The following is a 23,757-nucleotide window of genomic DNA, read 5'->3' on the forward strand; positions in this document are numbered from 1 at the left end:
ACTGTGTCTGTTGCTCTCAATGTGGTCTCCTCTACTTCGGGGAGACAGGATGCCAACTCATGGAGCATTTCCGGGAATATCTCTGGGACACACGCACCAAACAAACCCACTGCCCCATGGCTAACCACTTCAACTCCCTCCTGCCATGCTGCCAAGGGCATGCAGGTCCACTGCCAAATGAAAGCTACCTGCCACCTGGAGGAAGAAAGCCTCATCTTTCACCTTGGGGACCCTTCAACCACACAGCATCAACATCGGCTTTACTAGTTTCCAAATCTCCCCTGCCCCTACCTCATCCCAGATCCAACCTTTCAACTCCGCACTGTCCTCTTGACCTGTCCTATCTGTCTAACTTTCTTCCCACCTATCCACTCCTCTCTCCCACTGACCTATCACAATTACTCCCACACCTATATCCACCAATTGCTTTTCCCCCTGCCCTACCCCCACCCTCCTATTTATCTGTCAGCTCCCTTCCCCCTGCTCATTCCTGATGAAGGGCATCTACTCAAAACATCGATTCTGCCTGCTGCTCGGATGCTGCCCAACCTGCTGTGCTTTTCCAGAGCCACACTTTCTGACTCTCCATGATGAGACTGTTGGATTGGGATAATTTGGTACCATATTTTGCTTGGATCTGTAACAGCAATATTAGAAAAGGTGTCCTTCTACAGTGTCACACCACAGCTTGCTATTTGCTGTTGCACTGGTCGGCATGCATATTAACAAGAAAATATGGTTATGAAATCTATAAACTATCCTCCCCGGTTTGAGAAATAAGAAAATCATTCTTGAAGCCCCTTCCTTAATTCAGTAAATTTGCCCTTGGGCTGTTCTTTGGTAATGTCATATTGTGATTTCAAGGACAAGGATACCATGTGACTAAAAAAGTTGCTTCCCTCTCAATCGATTCTTTGTTCCAAGTTAATTGTGTGCTCATTATTCTTCTCTTGAGGAAGTTTGTGGGTTCTGTAATCTTAACAATGAAGGCAAGGACTTGGAGACATTTAGATGTTCTGTAAATTGATAGCATCTTTCCCTTTCTGATCCAAGAACAGTTGGTTCCCACTTTGTAACTCCTAAAAAATTGCATATCAGCACTGTTCCCTGACTGAGCCACTGGATTATGTAGTGTTATGGGAGTCTGTGGTGACCCTCACATTCTCACAGCATGATGAAATGTTAGAATACCTGATTATTTGGGAACTTTGAGTTCTAACGTTCAGGCAGATGAGTTGTGAAGTATCAGAATCTCATCTATTTAGCAGGGGAATTAAAACAGCATATCCGAGAAATCACGTGACAACCTAAATGAGTGGTGAAGCTATCTGGTAAGCTTATTGCTGAAGAGGTTATTAGGTTGAGCTTTGATATTTGGAAGAAGAAGGACCAGAGGGGATTCAGTTCAGAAGAAAATATCCTGTCTAGCAGATGTCTTTTGAGAGGATGATATATGCAAAAGATTGGTCCTTAAACATGGACACATTGGATGAGATTTTCCCAGTCTTGTGGAAACAATTTTGGAGGTCGGGTATCTGGAAATCTAGAGGCAGCATTTTGGCTGGGCTTTGGGCAGATTTGTAGGAGGCTGACCTGGATGACAATGGTCTATGCTCTTCCAAAAAGCAGGTAGGCAGTCAAAGCCTTAATAAAAGACCGTTTTCATTGAGGGAGGTATGTTTTTTGTGCATTACACAGGTCAACAGCATTTGAGGAGCATGGTAACTTACTGCAAGAAGTTCACGTTGCACCATAATTAAGGATTTTAATCACTTCCTGTCAGTCATTCCCAATTCTCATGCTTAACATTAGTCGAGACTGATGCTTCTACTGCAGACGTCCCTGATACAACGGCAGCCACTCCCCTCCTATCAAAGGTGGTTTCAGTTTACTCCTGATACTTCTACTGGTCTCTCACCCACATTTTGAACATGGCCAGGCATGGGCTCCACTGATTGTACTTCCCATATTTGAAAGCTGGCCTCTATCCTTAATTAAACAGGGCTGTTAAAGAGAATCTCTAAACTGACTACCTTTCTTAATGTATCTACTTGTATCTTTTCTGGGTGCTTACTATACTTCCCACCCATGGTTTGCTTTCTACAATTTTTGAGTAGTATAATCTTACAGCACAGCTGCTTATGAATCATGAGATGGGTTTTTCCATTGATGCCATCAGTGTATGAAATTCACCATTACTCTTGAAATGCACATCACTTTGTTTGAAGTCATAGTGGTGAGCAGTTGTGTCTGCAGAACACCGAGAACAGGAACTAATGTTTTAAGAACTGAAATGAGTAACATTCAGGACTAAGAAATGCTGTCACATTAAGGAAGTTCTGTAGGTAATTTTCTGCAGTCACTGTACATCAAAATATCTTTATTTCCTTTACTTGGGTGAGTCGGTTGGAGTCAGCATAAAACATCCAGTCTGTTGAGATAACTTTACAACAAATTCACCAGAAACTCAGGAATCCAGTCACCACTGATCGTCCTCAACAGGAGAGAGACAATTGTTCAATTCACAATATCCAATTTAAAAGCCTTCAATCCTAATGAAATTCAAATGTTGGTGTTACGTGATTGTTAAGATCTGACCCATTTTAAAGGATTGGGCGTTAAAATCAGAGTTGGAAATACAGCTTCCTGCTCAAATTCTTTCTTTTCCCCAGTGAACAAGGACAGTCAGCCTATTCAGGCTGAATAAGGGTGTTTTGTGTGTCAGTCCTAGCCCATGAAATATAACTTTGGCACTCCTCCCATTATGGATCGTGTAGGACAATTAATTCAGTTATAATGCAGATCTAATAGATTGCAGTATACAATAGTTGATGTATAGGCAGATGATCCCATTCAGAAAAATGAGAAGTAAGAAACGAGACAACATTTGGAATTACTGGAAAAGCACAGCAGGTCTGGCAGCATCTGTGGAGAGAAATCAGAGGTAACTTTTCAGGTCTAAACCCTTCTGAGATGCTGCCAGACCTGCTGAGCTTTTTCAGTAATTCCAAATGTTGTCTCGTATTTCTTACTTCTCATTTTTCTGTATGGGATCATCTGCCCACAGATCCACTATTGTGTAATGCAATCTATTAGACTTTGAGATCGATGTTTAATCGAAAGAACTGCAGATGCTGTAAATCAGAGACGAAAGTAGAAATTGCTGAAAAAGCTCAGCAGGTCTGGCAGCATCTCAGAAGAGTCACAGACCTGAAAAGTTACCTCTGATTTCTCTCCACAGGTGCTGCCAGATCTGCTGAGCTTTATGAATAATTTCTTTTTTCGTCTCTGATTAACAGCATCTGCAGTTCTTTCGGTTTTTAGTAAAAAAAAGCATGAGTTTTGTTTTAAAATAATAATTGACTACAATATTTAAAATATAGTTTAATTTATCTCTAAAATACACCTATAACTTAAAATGATAGTTAAACTCATACATTATTTCTAATAAATTATCTAAAAATGAACAATACATTACACTGTATTCCAGTTTCAATTCATATTTAAAATGTAAGTTAATTTTTTCTATACCTGATCATGTGTTATTTTTCCTTCTTGATGTCAGCTTGTATTATTTCCCTGGGTTGGGTATCTGAATGAGTTTTGTAGTGTTCTGGGGGCTGCCAACTAGGCCAGGCAGTTGGAAAGCAAAGTCACAACACTGTACCCATGTTCTCTTTGGGCTCTAGCTCAGACCCATTTTCTCATTCTCTGTGTTTGATGTGGGAGTTCCTCATCTGTGAGCAGTGCTACTTCCATCTCATTCCACACTGATGACCCATTCAGGAGTGTGAGCTGTTTACCCAACTGGTCCTGAAGGTTAGCTGCAGGGACCTCCACCTCTGTTTCACCAAAGCCAAGAAATTCTTCATCATCCTCTTCCTCACTGTCCTTGTTTGGAGCTGAGAAGGGTTTGGCTCTTGACTTCCAGCTTGTTTTGACAAGGTGCATTATATCCTTCAATGTAAAAAGGTTCAAATGATTGTAAGTGGTAAATTTGGGGAGTGATGCACTTTCCTGGAGAAGCTATCTGCTCTGAAATTCTCCTTGAAATTCATGATGCCTTAGTCGAGAGGCTGGATTTTATGAGTGGTATTCCTTTGCCTGATTGGACCTCTATGTTTTCACCACTTGTCCTCAGGATCTCAGGACTGGTTGTGGGGGCGGGGGATTAGATGGACAGTTTTCCACCTGCATCTTTTTTGAACTCAGTGCCTCCTGATCCAGAAAACATTTGGTAAAACAAGCCCTTGAATATCACCCTTACCATCCATGCCTTGTTATTGCTTTTCTACAGTCTTTGATAGGAAGTTCTTACTCACAAGATCAAGTCCAGGTTTCCTGGACCTCTCAGTCACCAATAGAATTAGCTTGTGGTTTACTGCCGCCTTATAGGCTGACAGGAGGATCACTCGATACCTGTGTTGCTTAAATCCTCAAGATCGGGCCAAATCGTACAAAACAATTCTATCTCAGGTATGTTATTCACTTCCTCCAAGCAAGCTTTCATGCCAGGGCATAGGTATTAGCTGCAGCTTCATCTGTAGACGTTATCTCTGCAGACATCTTGAATTGTTGGATCTCACGTCACCTCTCGAATCTGTTGGGCCAGCCATTACTAGCCAGAAACTCTGTCCATTCAGTCGATTGAATTTTTCTCCCATCTCCTCACAACAGGTCCTGTCATGGGTGTTCTTTCTGCCTGCTATCTTACAAGCCACTTCTCCCCATTTGAATCTAGTTTGGGATCACTGATCGCATTCACTGTCTTTCCAGCTATTTCTTCAGTGTCACTGAGAATGCATGTAAACAACCTCAGCTTGCTCTTGTCCTTGAGTCATTCTTACAGAGTCTTATACACCAGAGTCATGTCAGATCTTGGCTTGCAATTGCCACATCATTTGTATTCATCCCAACTTTACATCAATCTTGTAACACATCACTCTTACCCATCATTTCAATTCTGCAGAACAACTTTCCTTATCCAGATGTGTTTGTACAAACATCTGAGGCTAATTATCATTAATTTTGTGATAATTACCATGAATACTGCTGAGATGAGGTGATAATGGCTAGATGGGTTTATAACACCTCATTAATCTCATGATCATGGCACACGTTATGTCTTTCAATTAAATGTCTTCTTCTTCACATTTTTTCAACAATTTGAGATCTCTGTCTTGTATCCAAATTCACAATGTACCCTTCACCACTGTATTGGACATTGACTGTATTTTCCTTTCAAAAGAGTACGTAACAGTATTTCCAATGAATTTTAACTGATTTATAGTCAAATTTCTGTCAGAATTTTCACTAAAAAAGGAACATCCATTGTAATAGTTTGCAAAAGAATAGTTTGTCCATTGACAAGAGACACATTGTAATTTGCTTGAAGGTTTGACTGAAGCTGCTTATATTGAAAAGCATCTCAGTTCATTTGCATTCTTTACCAAGACTGAAGAGTAAAGGTTTAAGACATGACAGACAAACGTAAAGACGAAGCTGCATGTGCCAGGAACAGCTAACTTGGTTGACATGCACTTCACAGCTTTTGGGCCTCATTAGCTACAGGTGCCTGCTAACTTGGAAACAAAAACAGAAGTTGCTGGAAAAACACGGTAGGTCTTCAGCATCCATGGAGAGAAAGCAGAGTTAACATTTCGGGTCCAGTGCCCCTTCTTCAGAGCTGATGCTGCCAGACTCACTGAGTTTTTCCGGCAATTTCTGTTATTGTTTCTTCTGATTTCCAACCCCTGCAGTTCGTTGGGGTTTTTTTGTTTGCTAACTTGGACACTGTGAAGACATTTCTGCATTCAGGCAGTTGTGTTTCCTCGATGAAAATATTACTACATTTTCAGAAGCACTTCATTGGCTTAGATGTTATTTAAATGCAAGTCTTTCTTTCCCAGCCATTCTCCTTGATTTTAAATTGTTGTGCAAGAGAAGTAACTGCAAAGTGAGAATTTTTTATCTCTTGCAGCAAGCAGTTAGGGTGTGGAATTCACTGCCTTCAGTGTGGCTTTGGATTTTTTTTTGGATAGAAACACTAATCAGAATTACGGGGAAAAGGCAGGAGATTGGCACTACATTAAAATACAAAGAGAGACTGTGCAGAAATGGTGGACCAAATGGCTTCCTTTTGCCCCATAAACACTTCTATGACTTTGTGACTGTCTCAGAAACCATTCTCGCAGAAAGCTGTCTGCACCTAACTGCTAATTGTTGTAGCGACTATAATCATCTTTCCTCCAAAGGTGAGAGAAGTTTCGTTCAGCGTGTTCTATTTTGTGCTCTGACACAGGAAGTTCTGTTTCACTGAAGCATTGGGGAAAAAAATAATTGTAGCAAACTCACCATAACCATTGTGATTTTTATAAAAGGCCCCCTGTTCTTTCCTCACTCTTTGCATTTTTCATTCTTTCTCAAGTTTGCTTTTCTAAATGTTAAGTCTGTAGCACCATTTTAGGAATCATTTCTTTTCAGTCAAGTTCTTCTGGGTTTTTTTCCCTGCAATAACTTGACAACTTAAAGTGATCTGGATTTAAATTCAATGCAACAAGCATATTTGCAATGTATGTGATGCTTAAATTGCATTAAAATGAAACCTACTAACTTCTGCTTCCTTTTCAGTCCGATGGGACAGCTGTAATCATTGCTATATTCACCATTCTTCTGCTAATTGGACTAGCATTGCTATGGTGGTTCTGGCCTCTATGTTGCATGGTGGTGAGTATCAGTAAATTCACTTTGGGATGTTGTGTAAATTTTAGAACTCATTTGACTTTCACTGAGTACTCAAAAGTGTAAAGTGGATTGAATTGAGCATCCAATCTACACTAGCTTTTTATATATGATGCATACAGAGGGAGGTGATTGCCTAGTGGTGTTTTTGCTGAACAGTTAATCCAGAGACCCAGGTCATGTTTTGGGGACCCATGCTGAAATTCCACCATGGCAGATAATAAAATAATAATGATACTTTTAAATAATCTGTATGAAGAGTCTAATGATGATCATTGTTGATTATTGGAAAACTGCATCTGGTTCACTAATGTCCTTTAGGGAAGGAAACTGCCATCCTTCCCTGGTCTGGCCTACATGTGACTCCAGACCCACAGCAATGTGGTTGACTCTTAACTGCCCTCTGGGTATTCAGGGTAGGCAATGAATGCTGGCCGAGCCAGTGATGTCCTCAGCCTGTGAATGAATAAAAGCAAAACAGATGAATCAAAGCTGAAAAAGTTCAGCAAAACGGATGGTGTAACTCTTGTGCTAGCTTCATACTCGTACCAGTTGTAGTCAAAACCAATTCTGAACTGCGCACAATTCCACTTCATTGTTGATAGAATGTTATTCTTCTGCAAGTATTTAATAGATTCAATATCTAATACGCTGCAGTTCCCTTCCTCTACTTTGCTTCAGATTCTGTTGTTTTATGCTTAATCTCCATAATGGATAGAAGTTAGCTTGGGAACTGCCCTGGAAATTTAAATGCCAGAAAAGAATGGCGATGCACAACTTCATACTTATTCAGATGTAAAAGAATTGAGTCAGTTTACCAATGTGTAACATAAAGAAATTCTCAGCCAGTGCCCGTTGAATTTTAATCATGGCATTTAATCTTTAAAACGCCGTACTGAAGGAGGGAAAGAAGCAGTTTCAGCAGTAACTTTCAAAAGAGAGTTGGATCGGCATTTGGAAAAGAGAGAAAGCAATGCAAGGGCAAGAAGAAAAAGCAGTGTAGTGGGATGATTTATTGTATCATTATATCATTGAATAATACTGATGCATTCATAGGGCTCAGAGATCAGTACGTGAGGAAAAAAGGAAGGGAAATCTATGGTGAGAGGGTTAATGAAGCGATGAGAGGATGGCTGCATAATTCAATAGGGTGAATCGCTAACAGCAATCCTGTCAATTCTTTGTAATTCAACAGCATTTTTAAAGGATCACTACAATGTGATGAATGGCCTACTCTATGTCGTAATATGATGGTTGTTCTAAAAACCTTCTATTCTTTGGGGTGGAGTGATGATTAAACAAAGAAGAGCAAATTTGCAAAGTAACTGCAAGAGATGGAAAAACTATAGACAAGTGATAATGGGCATGTTTAGTTGTTCTAATGTAGCCTGGGATAATAATAATGATAGAGAATAAGAAGATTTTTCCAAGATCCATTCAGGAGAATTTTGTCGACAAGCACATTTATTGACTGATCAGGAAAGTGGTATTGCTGTATCTGAGTCAAAGCATTCAAGTGGATAAAATATCTAAAGGAGTATTTGTGAACATAGTGCTGTAAGATTTAAGATCGCCATAGAAATGGACTAAGGTCCGTCAAGAGTTAAAAAATTAATTTGAAGAGGGCCAATTTTTGGTGGCTGAGAAACTATCAAGGTAAATTTGAATGAAAGATTAAAAGGCAAGACTGTACCTTTAAGATGTGGTGATTGTGGTGCAGTCCAGGTTAATTCCCACAAGGGTGAAAGATAGAGCAAACACAGACTGCAATCCATAAGACACTGAGAGAAACAGCAAGATGAAAGATGTGTATGACCGTTAATCTTAAATCTGAAATAGATCGTTTTTTTTGTTAAGCAAAAGTATTGAGCTCTGTGGGCCAAAGGCAGATAAATGGAATTAGGCTGCAAATCAGTCATGATCTCGTTGAATGGCGGAACAGGCTTGAGGCGTTGAATAGCCCACTCTTCTTCCTATTAGTAAAACCCACAACATTATGTTTTTATTAATAATACTTTCTACTGTTTTGCCACATTAACTAATTCATTCAACCACTGAAGGTAAGCAGATGTGAATCTTCTGATCGGTTCTCCTTTAAGAATCTGACTGCCACACTTCATTGGACAAGGAACCTGTCTCCATGTCGATGAAGGATGTGCCTTCATGAATATATTGGACAAGTATAGACTAATTTAGGAAAGCCAGCATGGATTTGTTAAAATTGCATTTAAACTAAGTTGATAATCTTACAAAGAAACTCTGAGATAGGTGATAAGGGAATGTAGTTGATCTGCATGTATGGATATCCAAAGACTCTTGATTCTGTTCAGGAGGTTGGGATTATCAAATAACTCTTACAGGGAGTCAGGATGGACTCAGCAGGTTGAATAGCTTTCTTTGTACTGTAACCATTCCATGGCAGAATATTCTGGTCCCATCCAAGTTGGAAACAGACCAAAAGCAGTTTGCTAGTTTTTCAAGCCTGTGCTTGGCACAGGCTACTTTTACCAAGGTCGGTTCAGACTGTAAGCCTGGACTGTGGGATGGACAGCCAATTCGGCTTATTAGGAATAGTAGTAAATTTATTGAAAGGAGTTTGCCTGGGAATTTCTGACATAGGAAGGAGCAGATTGGCCATAGGCAAGCTAGTTGCCAGAGCTCCAGTGAGGCTTATAATCACCCTCTGCAACAACTTGCTGGGGCCTGTCAAGTTGGAAGGCTTCTGATAGGTTCTCCTTTAAGAATCTGACTGCCACACTTCATTGGACAAGGAACCTGTCTCCATGTCAATGAAGGATGTGCCTTCATGAAAATCCCAGAGTGACTGATGTACCTTGGGATGGGTTCAGGCTGTGGGAATAATCTTTCCCTGGAGGGAAGATTCAGTCCTGTGATTGTATTTTGCCCAGAGATTTATTTCTTGTGCAAGACTTACCTCCTAGCATACGGGCATTGAAATGAAAAATAAAAGCTTTATGCAGATTTTTAAAAAGATTTATTTTCTGTTTAAGTGAATTCACTGCAATGAATTCATTTTTTTAATCAAAGCTTCTGTACAGCAGAGCTTCCTGTCTGTCAGAGCACAAAACATAACGTATCGAGTGAAACTTAGCACATCTTAAGAGGAAAGATGATTATAATCACTATTGCATTTAACATGTAGATCCAAAAACAACTTGCTGCAAAGTGGATTCTGAGGTATTCACAGAATCACAGAGTTGCAGGAAGTGTCATGGCGCTCCAAATAAGCATTATGACTTAGTGCCATTCTCCTGCCTTCTTCCTGTAGCTTGCATCTTGTTTCTATTCAAATAATCTCGAATGCCCTTTCAACTGAACCTGCCTCCATCACACTATTCAAGCAGTACACTTCAACCCAAACCACTTGTAACTGGAAAGGATTTTCTTTAGATCACATTAAGTACTTTTGCAAGTCACTTGAAATTTGTGCCCTCTTGTTCTCAAAGATTTTTTTGAGTGGGAGCAATTTCTCGCTGTCTATTCTGCCCAGACCAGTCTTGATTTTGAAAACTTCTAACAAATCTCCTCGTCGCCTCTTCTCTGTGAGGATAACAGTCCTAATGTCCTTTAGGAAAAGAAACTCTGTGCTTACCCAAGCCGGCCTAACCGTGACTCCAGACCCACAGCAATATGGTTAACTCTTAAATCCCTCTCTGGGCAATTAGGAATGGGCAATAAATACTGGCCTAGCCAGCAATACTCACATCCTACATCGGAATCTCTGAAACTTATCCTCAAAACTGATCATGTGTTCTAATCTTCCCAATGTGGCGGTGCCCAGAACTCAATACCCCACGTATTGATTTGTTTTCCTTTTCTTTAAATTTGTTCACGGGATGAGTTATTGCCCAACACTTATTATCCAGAGGCCTGTTATGAGTCAGCCACATTGCTGGGTGTCTGGAATTCCATGTAGTCCGGACCAGGTAAGTATAGCAGTTTCCTTTCCTAAAGGACATACATGAACCAAATGGGGTTTTCCGGACAGTTGACAATGGATTCATGGTCATCACTAGATTCTTAATTCCAGATTTTAAAAATTTGAATTCAAATCAGCCATCTGCTGTGACAAGATTCAAACATGGTTCCCCAGAACGTTACCTGGATCTCTGGATTAACAGTCCAGTAATAATACCACTAGGTCACTGCCTCCTCTCTCGTATAGAACAGTATATCTTCTTTGCCTCTATTATTCAGATACATAGATTTTTAAAACGCCACAAACAGGCACAGAAAATAATTAAGAAAGCTAATGGACTGCTGGCCTTTATATCCAGAGGACTGAAGTGTAAGGGTGCAGAAGTTATACTGCCGTTATGCAAAACTCTAGTTAGACCCCACTTGGAGTACTGAGAATAGATCTGAGCACCACACCTTAGGAAAAATATATTAGCTTTGCAAGGATTACAATGTAAATTTATAAGCATGTTATCCGGACTTCAGGAGTTACGTTGTGAGGTTATGCTTTCTCTAGAATTTAGAAGGTTAAGGGGTGATCTGATTTGGAGCCTTCAAGATATTAACAAGAAAAGACCGGGTCGATAAAGCTAAACTATTTCCAGTGGTTGGGGATTCTCAAATTAGATGGCATTGTCTGGGATTTAGGGCCCGACTGTTCAGGAGAGATGTTAGGAAGCATTTCTACTTATGCAGGGTGATAAATGTTTGGAACTCTCTTCACAAATGACAGTGATACTAGACCGGTCGTTAATCTTAAATCTGAAATAGATCTTTTTTTTTGTTAAGCAAAAAGTATTGAGAGCTGTGGGCCAAAGGCAGGTAAATGGAGTTCGGCTGCAAATCAGTCATGATCTCATTGAATGGTGGAACAGGCTTGAGGTGCCGAATAATCCTGTCGTCTTCCTATTAGTAAAACCCACAACATCATGTTATATTAACAATTCTCTCTACTGTCCTACCACATTGACTAATTCGTTCGACCCCTGAAGTTAAACTGATGTTTGTAATTCTCCAGTCTTCTGGCACCTCCCTTGAGTTCAGGGAGTACTGAAAGATTATGGCCCTGAAATTTGCACTATTTCTTTCATTGTCCTTGGATACATATCGTCCAGTTCTAGTGCCTTGTCAACTTTGAGTGCTAGCAGTCTACCCAACCCTTCTTCCTTTCCAACTTCAAACACTTTTAGTAACAGAGCTTCCTTCACTGTCACCACAGCCTGATACTCAACTTCAGTTTTCTTTATCCCATCATTTATACCAGTCAGTACTGCATGACAACAGAAAATTAAAATACAAATACTCATCACGCCTGTCAGCCTTTGTGGAGAAACTGAGTTAATATTTTGAGTTAAACGCATTGCTTCCTCAGGATTATTCTTAAAGTAAGAGCATGAAGAAGTAGAGAGATTAGAGCACAAAATCAGAAAATTGAATAAGTTGATTCAGACACGTAAAGAATGTTGCAGTGGAGATTTTCAGAGAGGAGGAGGCAAGAGAATTAGAAAAAGAAAACAGGCCATGCGAGACTTTAAACAGAATGATGGAAGATTTTAAATCTCTTTGTTGAGTGAACCAGTTTAAGTCAAGAAAGGTAGCAGAATGGGAATGTGGAAGTTCAAGGAAGGGACATGATATAGACAGGAGAGTTTTGGATGAGCTGTGGAGAACGGAAACCTACTTATTGCACTACTGGAATAATCAAGCCTGGAAGTGACAAAGACTCAGCTGAAGATTTCATCCAGAGATAGTCCGAAAAGAAGCAATGGTGTAGAGGACATGGTTGTCTTTGTGAGAGAGAAGATATGGGTTCAGACGTTCAACTTGGGAATGAAAGAGACATTATTTTTCTAAATAAAAACATTTCAAAAATAGTTATTTGGAGCAGAAGTATGCCATAAAACCCCTTGACATACTTCACCATTTAATAAGATCACAATGCATGCCTGACCTTAACACTATTCCTATTTTTAATACTCCAGATATGATCTCACCAAAACTCTGTACCATCAACATCTCTTACTCTTGTAAACCCATCGCTTACAATTAAAGTTAATATAATATTTGTTTTCATAATTGCTTGCTGTAACTGCTGTGATAACATTTTGCGTGTCTTCAATAAAGAAACACAAATTCACATCAACAGCAACATTTAATCATTTCAACTGTTGAAAATATGTTCAGTTTTTCTAATTGTCCTTTTTTAAAACCAATAAATTCACATTTTCCAACTTTATATGTCATCTACCATTGTCTGTTTTATTACATGTTTTTGAATATTGCATTAAAATGTCATTATTTTATGTAAAGTCCATTTCTTCATCTGAGTTGTTCCAGTTCATAGAACCTGGCTAGAAGCTGCAGAAGTGCAAGTGGAGGACTTTGGGATGGTTGGTGTCATGGCACAGGTTGCCTGCAGTGCTCAGGGGTTGGAGGGTGAGTTCTGACGGGTGTACCAGCCCAGGCCCAGAAGACAGACAGAGGGGGTGAACAGGGCAAGGTTAGGGAAGGAGGTGACCTGGGCCTCAGCTTCACTGCATGGTGCAGCCTGAAAGGAGGAGAAGCTTGCAACTCCATCATGAACAAGAGGTTGGGAACCCCTGATGGAAACCAGCAGGACCGGGGGTTTTGTTAGCTTTCTGTTCAGTTTGTGGAGTGAGCTGAAGACGCTGATTTTGGTTTCATATGAGGAAGTTAATGGAGATGAGAAGAGGGACAAGAGCAAAGAGAAGTTGTGAAGAGAATGTTTTAAGGTTTCATTTGAAAAGAAATGGTTGCTGGAGATCCTTGGGCTTTGATTGTATCTGTAACAGTGGAATCAAGCAAAGGTAGCCGAGAAGGGTGACGTTAGTGGGTGATAGTGGTCAGTGATATTAAGGTCTCCAAATGGTTCAGGCAGGGATGTAGCACCGCAATTAGAGTCATAATGAAAGCATTGACTACGTATAATGCTTTCAGTAAGAGAGTATCTGCAGTTCCCAACTAGGTGAGTGTGAAAGTGGACGTGAACGTGGCCAAGGTCCCAGAGGATCAACAATGAGTGTGGACCTGGGAGTGACCATTGTTCCTCAAAGGGAAAAGAGCATTGGAGGTGAAGCATAGTAGTGAACATAGAGGGTACATTTTAGAAAAGGGAACAGCAGAAAACATTTAAAAGTTTCTTCATAAGCATTACAAGTTTTATACATTTCCAGGAAAGCTTATTCAGCTGAATTATGTAAACTGATAGGTTTGAAGTTTGTAGGCCTGCAAATTGAGGACACAATCGTCCTTGTGGCTGGTGTGTAGTCTAAGTCCTGATTCTCCATATATATTCCATATCTGTCAAAGATATTCAAAAATTATGACTATTGCATAGGAGTTACCTGTAGTCCGTCTGACACTCCTAAACGAACAGCTGAAGTTCTTGTGAACAGGGTCCTTCTGAAGTAGTAACACTTGTTCAATTAATTTTCACATAAATAGATATATTGAAGTCAATAGGTTTCTTTGATTTGACATGAGTGACCGGGTACTAACTTGCACAAAGTCTTATTAATTAATAGTCACAGGAAAATATACACCAGTTGGCTCTCATAGATGAAAAGGAAAAGGCACTGCAGTTGGCAACGAATAGCAGAAGTGGAATCCTTCATTTGTGTCATTGCTGATCCACAAATAATTTTTGTTTTTTATTTGGTTTCAGGTCATAAAAGATCCTCCGCCTCCTCCCCCCCCTCCAAAGGAGGTATGTGAATGATCCACTATGTGAAAGTGTTGTTGATAAAGAATAATGCAAATACCAAAGAAGTAACATTCATTTCCAGTCTTATGGTCTGAAGGTCTTCTAATAACTCTTATTGGTTAGCCTCATATGTGCAAAGACCAAAGCAGATATGTGTTCGAATATTATAAAGATAAAACTCAAGAACATAGGGGCCATTAGATTTCATTCTGTCATTAAGTAAAATTGAGCACGATGTCCATCTCTTCCGTAAATGTGCTGCCATTCCCCCCTCTCCCCAGTAAGCCATCTCTTAGCTACTCTGTGCTTGGAAACTAATGCCCAATCTTTAACTTCCCTTTCCGCGGGAAAGTACACCTTGAGAGTGTTGGCACACCCAAACTCCATGCCCATCTTTCCTCCAAGTATATGTTTGTCACCTTGCAATCAGGTTTCTGACCCTGCCTCAGTACTAAAACTGTTCTTGCTAAAGTCACAAATGTCATGCTATATGTCTGTGACAAAACAACATAAACCCATTGTTCCTCATCTATATGGATCAGTCTGCAGCCTTTCGACACAGGGATGTAGCATCTTTGTCCAGTGCTTGCCATCCAACTGGGTAGGACCACTCCCATCTGGTTCTGTTCTCTCTGGTGACCCGACAGGTTCGATTCTTGACTCCCTTCTATTTCACATCTGCGGGCAGCCCCTCAGCAACATCATCCAAAAATATGGTGTTAATTTTCGTATGTATGCTGAAGACACCCAGCTGTATATCCCAACCATCTCTCTCTCTCTCTCTCACTCTCTCTCTCTCTCTTTCTCGCGCTAAATCTCTCTCACTCTCACTCTCTTTCTTTCTCTCCACAGTGGATATTAGATTAATGTCCTTGTTTTCCTGTTACTTGCCTTAAATTGTGAAATTACTTGTTCAGTTTTCTAATCTAAATTACTCATTCCTGATTAGAATGAAGTTACAATTGGAGCATCTACACTGTTCTTGCCTGATTTCTTTAAAACCATTTTGTTATAGGGATTTGTCTGTCTTTAGTTCCATGAATTTTTCATTGCTGTAATTCTGCTTATGTTCATTTTGTTCAACCCGTATCCTTAATTCAGTTACAGTTTCATTAAAGTATCTAGCATATCACCGTTACATAAGTACACCACCTCATACCCTGTTTTCTTTTGCAAGAACTCCATTCCATTCTCCCTCTTGCTCCATTTCGATCGTATCAGCTCTGATGTCGCCCACCTTCCAATATAGTGCCACTGACATGTCTGCCTTTTTCTTCAGCCAAGAATTCCCCCACTCTGATTGCCAAGACTCTAAGTCAGGTCTGACCCATTTCCTGTGGTTTTGTGCTGAATGTTTGCCTTTCTTCCCAGAAAGGGAAGAAAAAGGATCCTCCTTATCCTCACTTTCCACTCAAAGAGTCTCCTCATTCAGAGGGTCATCTTCCATCATTTCTGCCGCTCCCAGCAGGGTATCACCATCAAATCCATTTTCCCCTCCCCTCCCCTCCACCATCAGTATTCGCATGGACTGTTCCTTCCCATTATTCCTACACTTCCACACTTAGAACATAGAACAATACAGTGCAGAACAGGCCCTTCGGCCCTCGGTGTTGCGCCGACCTGTGAACTATTCTCAGCTCATCCCCCTACACTATCCCAAAATCATCCATGTGCTTATCTAAGGATTGTTTAAATCTCCCTAATCTTGCTGTACATTCTCATGCAATCACAACGAAAATTGTGTTGATGTTTAGTAAAGCCAAAGACACGTGTTCGTAGATTCATGTACGCTCTTATTTTGCAAGTTAAGAACATTTTGTTGTCTGAATGTTTTTAATATACAGGAACCTATCCCAGACCCCGTGCCAAAGAAGAAGTGGCCAACAGTTGATGCTTCATACTATGGCGGTAGAGGTGTTGGTGGCATCAAAAGAATGGAGGTATATTATGAAATTAATTTCTCATTACTGTTTGATTGAGTTGAAGAAATTAAACTTAACTCTGAATGTAGCTGAATGTTTAACTTGCTATTAGTGAGGCAAAATTCCCAGTGAAGGCCTTGGTGCATATGGAGACACATTAGACTGAAACTTCCACCATTCAGAATCCCTTAAATCCCCAAAACCTCAATATTTTACACCTTAACAAAATGGCTGAGGATAGTATCCCCTGTAAATATGTTTTTGTGCATTTTCAGAACTTGTAGGATTTGTCTTGAAGTCTATAGTGTTAGTTTTGGGCTCCACTTTTCACAAATGTGTTCTTAATACTGTTCCACTCCATCTGAATAAGACATACATGTTCCTTTTTTTGGGATTTCAAGTGATGGATTTGTGAAATTATAAACATTTAAAAAATAACAAAAATATCTAACGGGGTGCGCTCGATTATAATACCTATAGTAACCCTTTAAAAGTGAAGGGACTATTATTGGTCGATTATGATTGGACAACCTTAATCAATATGGCCTATTAGATCGTTTTCAGAAAATAGCATAGATAGGTACAGTATATAAGGTGGTGCAGTGGTAGCGTTCCTACCTCTCGGTCGTCTGGCCTGGGTTCAAGTCTCACCTACTTCAGAGGTGTGTAAAGCATCTTTGTGTGTAAAGGTGATTAAAGAAAATCCTTAAATAATCTGTGACATGTTGTATGATAAATCTTGCATCCTTGTAAGGAAAATCATGAGTTTAGTCCTGTGGTTCCTAAAGGAATAGAGGGACAGAAGTGGGCCATTCAGCCCCTTAAGTCTGTTCCACCATTCTGTAAGGTCATGGCTGATTTGTGACCTAACTCCATATACCTTGGGCCCATATCCTTTGATGTGCTTGCTTACTATAATTTATCTTGCTCCAATTTAAATTTATCAATTAAATTAGCACTTACTGCCATTTGAGAAAGAAAGTTGCAAATTTAGAGGTGGAAATCAACAGCTTAATCTTTAGGGAGCAATAAAATAGTCATGAAATGTACTGTAAACTGTCATCAAAAACTTCTAATAATAAACATGGTTTGGCTGTAATGGTGTTAATTTGATAATTGTTTTTATGTATTCTCTTGTATTTTGATTTTTTAAAAAATCTTTTTTCGATTTCTGTATATAATATTTTTCTTATAACCAGGTGTCAAACATCGAAACACAGAAAAATAGGGGCAGGAGCAGGCCCTTCAAGCCTGTTCATAATTCATTCTGATCATGGCTGATCATCCAACGTAATATTTTCTTCTTCTAGCCGTAAGAACTATATCTGACTCTTTGTGAAAACATTTGATATTTTGGTCTAAACTGCTTCTGTAGCAGAGAAATCTGTAGGCTTTACCACTCTCTGGATGAAGCAAGTTCTCATTTCAATGCTAAGTGGCTTACTGCATCCTTAGGCTTTTGCCCCTAGTTCTGGGAATTTCCAGCTCTTGAGATCTTTGAGGACGTCTTCACTAGTCTTGATACCAAGTTAAACCATCAGTGACATGGTTAAGTTTTTGAAGAGAAAAACCTCATCATTAATTATTTTGGCCAATCTAATATTTGGGCATCATATTTCGTCATAATTTCCTTTCTGTGATCTAGAGGAACAGGAGCAAGGAAATTGGTGTCTTTACTTGATATTATGCAATGAATCAGGTTAATTAATGATCGAATAATAAAGGAGTACCTCGGTAATAGTGATCATGACATTCAGTTGAGGGTGAGAATTATGGCTACAAGATTAATGTCTTCACAACCAAAGTATCTGAAGTGTTTGGGAAAGTAGATTAAAAAGGGACAGGAGTCGACCAGTGGCAGGCAATTAAAGAAATATTTCATACCTGTCTGTAAAGATATATTCCATTAAGATGGAAAGACTCAATGAGAAGGTTGCACCGTCCATAACTAACTAAGGAAATAAAAGACCATAACAAATCAAAGAAGCAAACCAATAGTACTGCGAAGATAGTTGGCTGACCAGAAAATTGGACAGGTCTTGGAAAATGGTGAAAAGTAATGATAGAGAAATTACAGTATTAGAGAAACTTATTTAGAAATAAATAATGCAAGTTACGGTGGTGAAATACAACAGTATTTTTTCAAAAAAGTGGAACTAAATTGAGCATTGGTTGTTTTAAAGGATACGACTGAGGATTTGAAAATTAAAAACAAGGAATTGGACTACATGTTGATAAAGTCCTATCTTTACAATGAAAAACCCCAAAAAATGAAGTTAGAGGAAATTAAAACTATCATAAGGGATAAGGAACAGGAAATTGTATGAGAACTAAAGGCTAATAAGCCCTGGTCTTGATAGCCTGCATCCTAAGGTATTAAAATAAGTGGCCAAAGAAATAGTAGATGTGTCAGTTGTGAAGTTCAAAAATTCCCTAGATTCTGGAAAGGCCCTAATGGATTGGAAAATTGAAAATGAGACACCTTCTTTCAAGATATGTAGACAGAAAGCAGAAAAGTATAGGTTAGGTAGCCTAACATTTGTCATTCGGGAAAATTCATTATGAAGGAGATAATAACAGCACTTTCAGAAAATTGTAATACAATCCAGCAGATCATGGAAGGAAAATCACATTTGACGCATTTATTAGAATTCTATGAGGAAGTGACAATCAAATTGGATAAAGAGAAATCTATGAAAGACATTTGATAAGGAACCACATCAAAGGTTACTGTACAAATTAAGAGTGAGCTCATACCTTGGGTGTTAACATATTAGCATGAATAGAGAATTTGCGTGGCACGGTGGCACAGTGGTTAGCACTGCTGCCTCACAGCGCCTGAGACCCGGGTTCAATTCCCGCCTCAAGCGATTGATTGTGTGGAGTTTGCACATTCTCCCCGTGTCTGCGTGGGTTTCCTCCGGGTGCTCCGGTTTCCTCCCACAGTCCAAAAATGTGCAGGTTAGGTGAATTGGCCATGCTAAATTGCCCGTAGTGTTAGGTGTAGGGGGATGGGTCTGGGTGAGTGCACTTCGGCAGGTCAGTGTGGACTTGTTGGGCCGAAGGGCCTGTTTCCACACTGTAAGTAATCTAATCTAATCTAACAAGCGGTGGAGAGTCAAGATAAATAGATCACTCTTGTATTGACAGGTGGAAATCAGAGTGCCACAGAGGTCAGTATTGCGACCTGAACCATTTATGGTCTACATTTATAACCTAGATAAAATGGGAGGCGGAGATTTGCTGATGATAGGTCAAAATTAAGGTGTTAAGAGGATATAAAGAATGTATAAATGGATATAAATAGTTCATGTGGATGAATAAAATGTTGTCACTTGGAGTACAAGGTGAGACATTGTGAACTTGAAAAAAAAAGAAGAAAGGAAAAGCAACGTATTATTGTAATGGAGACAGACTATAGAACTCTCTGAATAGCGGATCTCAGTATATTCTCCTTTCTTAGTATTTCTAGTCTGTTAGATACATTCCTATAAATGTGTCCAGCATCTGCAATCTTCACTTTCTCCCAGTTATTTTAAGTCCATGGGTTGTGGATGTAATGCATTAACATTTTGAACAGGATCTGTCATTAGATCATGACTAATATATCAGTGTACTTTTCCTCAAACAACATTTTTTTTTTTCTGTAAGGTCCGGTGGGGAGATAAAGGATCCACTGATGAAGGGGCAAGGCTAGAAAAGGCCAAAAATGCTGTTGTAAAAGTTCCAGAAATGGAAGAGGAACCTCTGGCTCCAAAGCCACCTAAACCTCCAGCTTCTAATCGTCCTCCTAGACCACAGTGGTATGATCCTATTAAGGTAATTTATCACCACCTACTGAGATTTATTCCATTCAATAAGAAAGCATTGTGTTTCAGCAGGGCCGCCATGATGCATATGAAACTACTTAAAGATTTAACAGTATGGTGCTAGAGGTGTATTGACATCAATTTTGATTATGTATTAAGAAATGTTGATGATTTTCTTTACTGTTAATATTGCCCAGAGAAAGACTTTGTGAAAAGAAAGACAAGACATAAAAAAGAGTGAGAATGACAAAAAAAAAGAGAACCAGTTTACTTGATACGATTCATGACCTGCATCAGGAGGACAAACAGGAGTATTAGAACAAATTGGAAGCCTGTGGTGTTTTAGAGTTAGATTTTACTCACTCTGCTGGAGAGATTGAATGCTGGGGTGGATGTGGGAGCAGGCACAGATAACTGCCGTCCCACCACATTTATCCCAGTGGCAAGGATGGCATTGGTATTCGAACTTGCCAGTGGGCCAATTTAGCTGCTTAAGTGGATAATTAGTTCCAACTCAAGGGCCTCGTCCACCCAGCATGTGGCGGCCGGAGTGACCCTCTCCAGACAGATTTGTTTGCAAGTTGGTGTGAGGGGTGGGAAAGGCTAAGAGAGTTGCTGCTTTACAGACCCTTTAAGGCTTCTCGTAGAGCTCACCCTCCAGGGTTTCCTTGCTTTCCCTTGGCTTCACAATCCCTATTCCAACTCTAAGCTCAATCCAAAGCCTCACACCACTGTCTGGAAGGGTGACAGAGCTACCTGCATTCTGATTTGGTGGCATCTGTCGGAGAGGGACTTGCTTTCCTGGGCGGGGTATGTTGGAATTGCCACCTTGGGTCAGTGCGTGGCCAATTATACATCAAATCACTGTGGGGCAGCTGGGCTTCTCTATAACCTTCCCTTCCCAACTTCTTAGCTAGGGGATCGTTAACTCCTAACTTCTGTTTCAAAGCGGCAAAGATAATCAAAACCTTATATACTTTTCAGTGTTCTCTTAAATGGGTTTTCTTTTTAAATTGCAGGGAAGGCTTGATGCACTGTGGGCACTGTTGCGGAGACAGTATGATCGAGTATCCCTGATGCGACCCCAGTCTGGTGATGAGGTATTGTTTAAACCATTTCTGAGGTTGAAGTCTGAATAAATTTCATTTAGAAAGAATGTGCAAATGTTATTTCAGTGAGTGGGCAAGACTGTGGTTAATGAACCGTGGCCAAGGGATTTAAATGTGGGCAACTGTGATTTCATCCATTTGCACCAAAGCAGAAAGAACATGATGCAAAGGGAGAAGCAGTGAAGATTCAAAGAGACTTGGGGTTCCAGGTACATGTCATTAATATGTCATTAACAGGTACATAAAATAAAAGGCTATTGGAATGCCAACTTTTATCTGTAGTGTAAACAGTCCTGGCCATCAAACCTTTGCATCTGATGAAGGGTCTCTAAACTCAAAATGTTGATTCTGCTTTATCTCCAAAGATGCTGCCAGACTGGCTGAGTATCTCCAGCAATATCTGTTTTTACTTTAGAAACCAAACACTGGCTTTCGAGGAATTGCAGTATAGGTTCACAAGAATGTTACTGGGGCTCTAAGGCTTAAATTATGAATTGGAATTCAAAAATTTTAGATGATGAGTTGAAGGTTTCAACATGTAATGGAGAACTGATAGGGTTGTTTGTGAGAAACTACTACTGGCTGACCATGAGTTTAGGATCAGGGGAGTTATCCACAGCTTTGAGTCAAACCTCTCAGGAGTGAAATAAAGAAGAACATTTTTTCACCTGGATAGTAGAAGTTTGGAACTGCAGTTGATATGAGAGCAGTATTGCAAATGTTAAAATTAAGATTGATTGGTTTTTATACATTAAAGAGACAAAATATGGATTATAGTCTCATTGAATAATGGAACAGGTTCAAGGATCTAAATGGCCTATTCCTATTTTGGTGTTCCTAACAGCTCTATTGTGTTGCAGATGCCTTGAAATATCTTTGCTGTTATGTGTTGGAAAAGTGGGAGATAAGAAATGTTTAGAAAAAACTTATAATTATACATTAACTGCAGAACAATGATTCATTTTAGATTTCTTGTGCTCATTCAAATCACTTTGCTTGTAAGTAGGTTGTTTGAAATCACATCTTAAATATAAATGTTTTAATTGATTTGGAGGAGCCGGTGTTGGACTGGGGTGGAGAAAGTTAAAAATCACACGGAGTCCAGAACTAGAGGGCATGGGTTTTTTTCTGTACATCTCTATGATTCTGTGATCAAATTGTAGTCCAACAGGTTTATTTGGAGGTACTGGAGGTGTTGTGTGATTTGTAACTTTGTTTTAATTGAAACTGCATGAATAGAAGACATAAACAAGTCAAATGAACAATTTGTGAGGAGATGTTTTCCTGAAAATCCTGTTAGTAGAAGCCATTTCAAGCTATTCAGGGCTCTCTAGAAGGATGGACTGATTCTATTGCAGTTCATGGAGCTCCAATTAAAATGTGTGGAAGTCAGGATGAATCTTATGGGGTTTAATGTCAAGGCAAACTGTGTTATGGTTATCACCTGCTGGTATTTCAGCTACCTTCTGTCAACACAGTATTAGGCAGTTTGGGATACACCGGTCACCCATGTAATTCATTGGCAACTTAGTATAAAATATAGGTCAATAGAGATGCAATAGTTTATTTCAAAATATACAGATTGAGCAAGAAACATTCTAAGGGGTGGACCCAGTATACTTGGATAACCAGAATTGTTAAAGATAGTATCAAATTAAACAAAAAAAAAACTATAGTTGTACAAAGATGGGTGACAGGACAGAAACATGGACAGAATAGAACAGATAACAAAGAAAGACCGGAAATTTATAAGCACGGAAAAATTAGAGTTAATCGAGAAAGCTGGGCAGAAATATGAAAGCAGATAAGTAAGAGTTTCTATAAATAATTAAGGGAAAATGTTAACAAAGTGAGCATTAATCTGATGGAAAGTGAAAGTGGAGAATTAAAAATGAAAAATATCAACTGTCAGAAGAATTGAACAGGTATTTTGCATCAGTTTTCATTGTCAAGGATACAATTAACATTCTAGAAACAGTAATCAATCAAGAAATGGAAAGGCGGGGGGAAATCAGAAAAACTGCAACCACCGAAGAAGTGTTAGAGAGTAAATTGTTGGAGATGCAGGCTGACAAATGCCCAGGTCCTGGTGAACCTCATTATTCGGTCTTAAAAGAAGTGGTTCGTGAGATAGTTGATGCTTCCTTTTTAATTTCCAAAACACTTTTGATTCAAGGAAGATCCTGTTGGACATTCAGCAAATTCACTTATCCAAAAAGAGAGGGAGACATAAATTAGAAAACTGCAGACCAGTTAGCTTATCCTCAGGCATAGGGAACGTTTTAGAATCTCTTATTAAAGAAGTTGTGGCAGGGCACTTAGAAAATTTAAGGTAATCAGGCAGAATGAAAAGAAAATCATGTTTGACCAATCTATTGGAGTCCTTTGAGGACGTAGCATATGTCATGTGGAGGCACTCTACTTGGATTTCCAGACAGCATTTGATAAGATACCACATGAAAGTCGATTGTGGA

At 39.5% G+C, this 23,757-nt stretch overlaps 1 protein-coding gene across 1 annotated transcript in view; it reads left to right on the plus strand.

Annotated features, from left to right (window-relative positions):
* antxr2a (ANTXR cell adhesion molecule 2a) overlaps window positions 1–23,757 on the plus strand; it is a 232,866-nt gene that overhangs the window by 123,638 nt on the left and 85,471 nt on the right. Inside the window, exons 12-16 of the mRNA XM_043696278.1 lie at window positions 6,631–6,726; window positions 14,405–14,446; window positions 16,288–16,383; window positions 20,017–20,184; window positions 21,194–21,274. Coding sequence (XP_043552213.1) covers window positions 6,631–6,726; window positions 14,405–14,446; window positions 16,288–16,383; window positions 20,017–20,184; window positions 21,194–21,274 — 483 coding nt within the window. The remainder of the gene's footprint in view (window positions 1–6,630; window positions 6,727–14,404; window positions 14,447–16,287; window positions 16,384–20,016; window positions 20,185–21,193; window positions 21,275–23,757) is intronic.

Source organism: Chiloscyllium plagiosum, chromosome 1 (assembly GCF_004010195.1).
Source record: "Chiloscyllium plagiosum isolate BGI_BamShark_2017 chromosome 1, ASM401019v2, whole genome shotgun sequence".
Lineage (NCBI taxonomy): Eukaryota > Metazoa > Chordata > Chondrichthyes > Orectolobiformes > Hemiscylliidae > Chiloscyllium > Chiloscyllium plagiosum.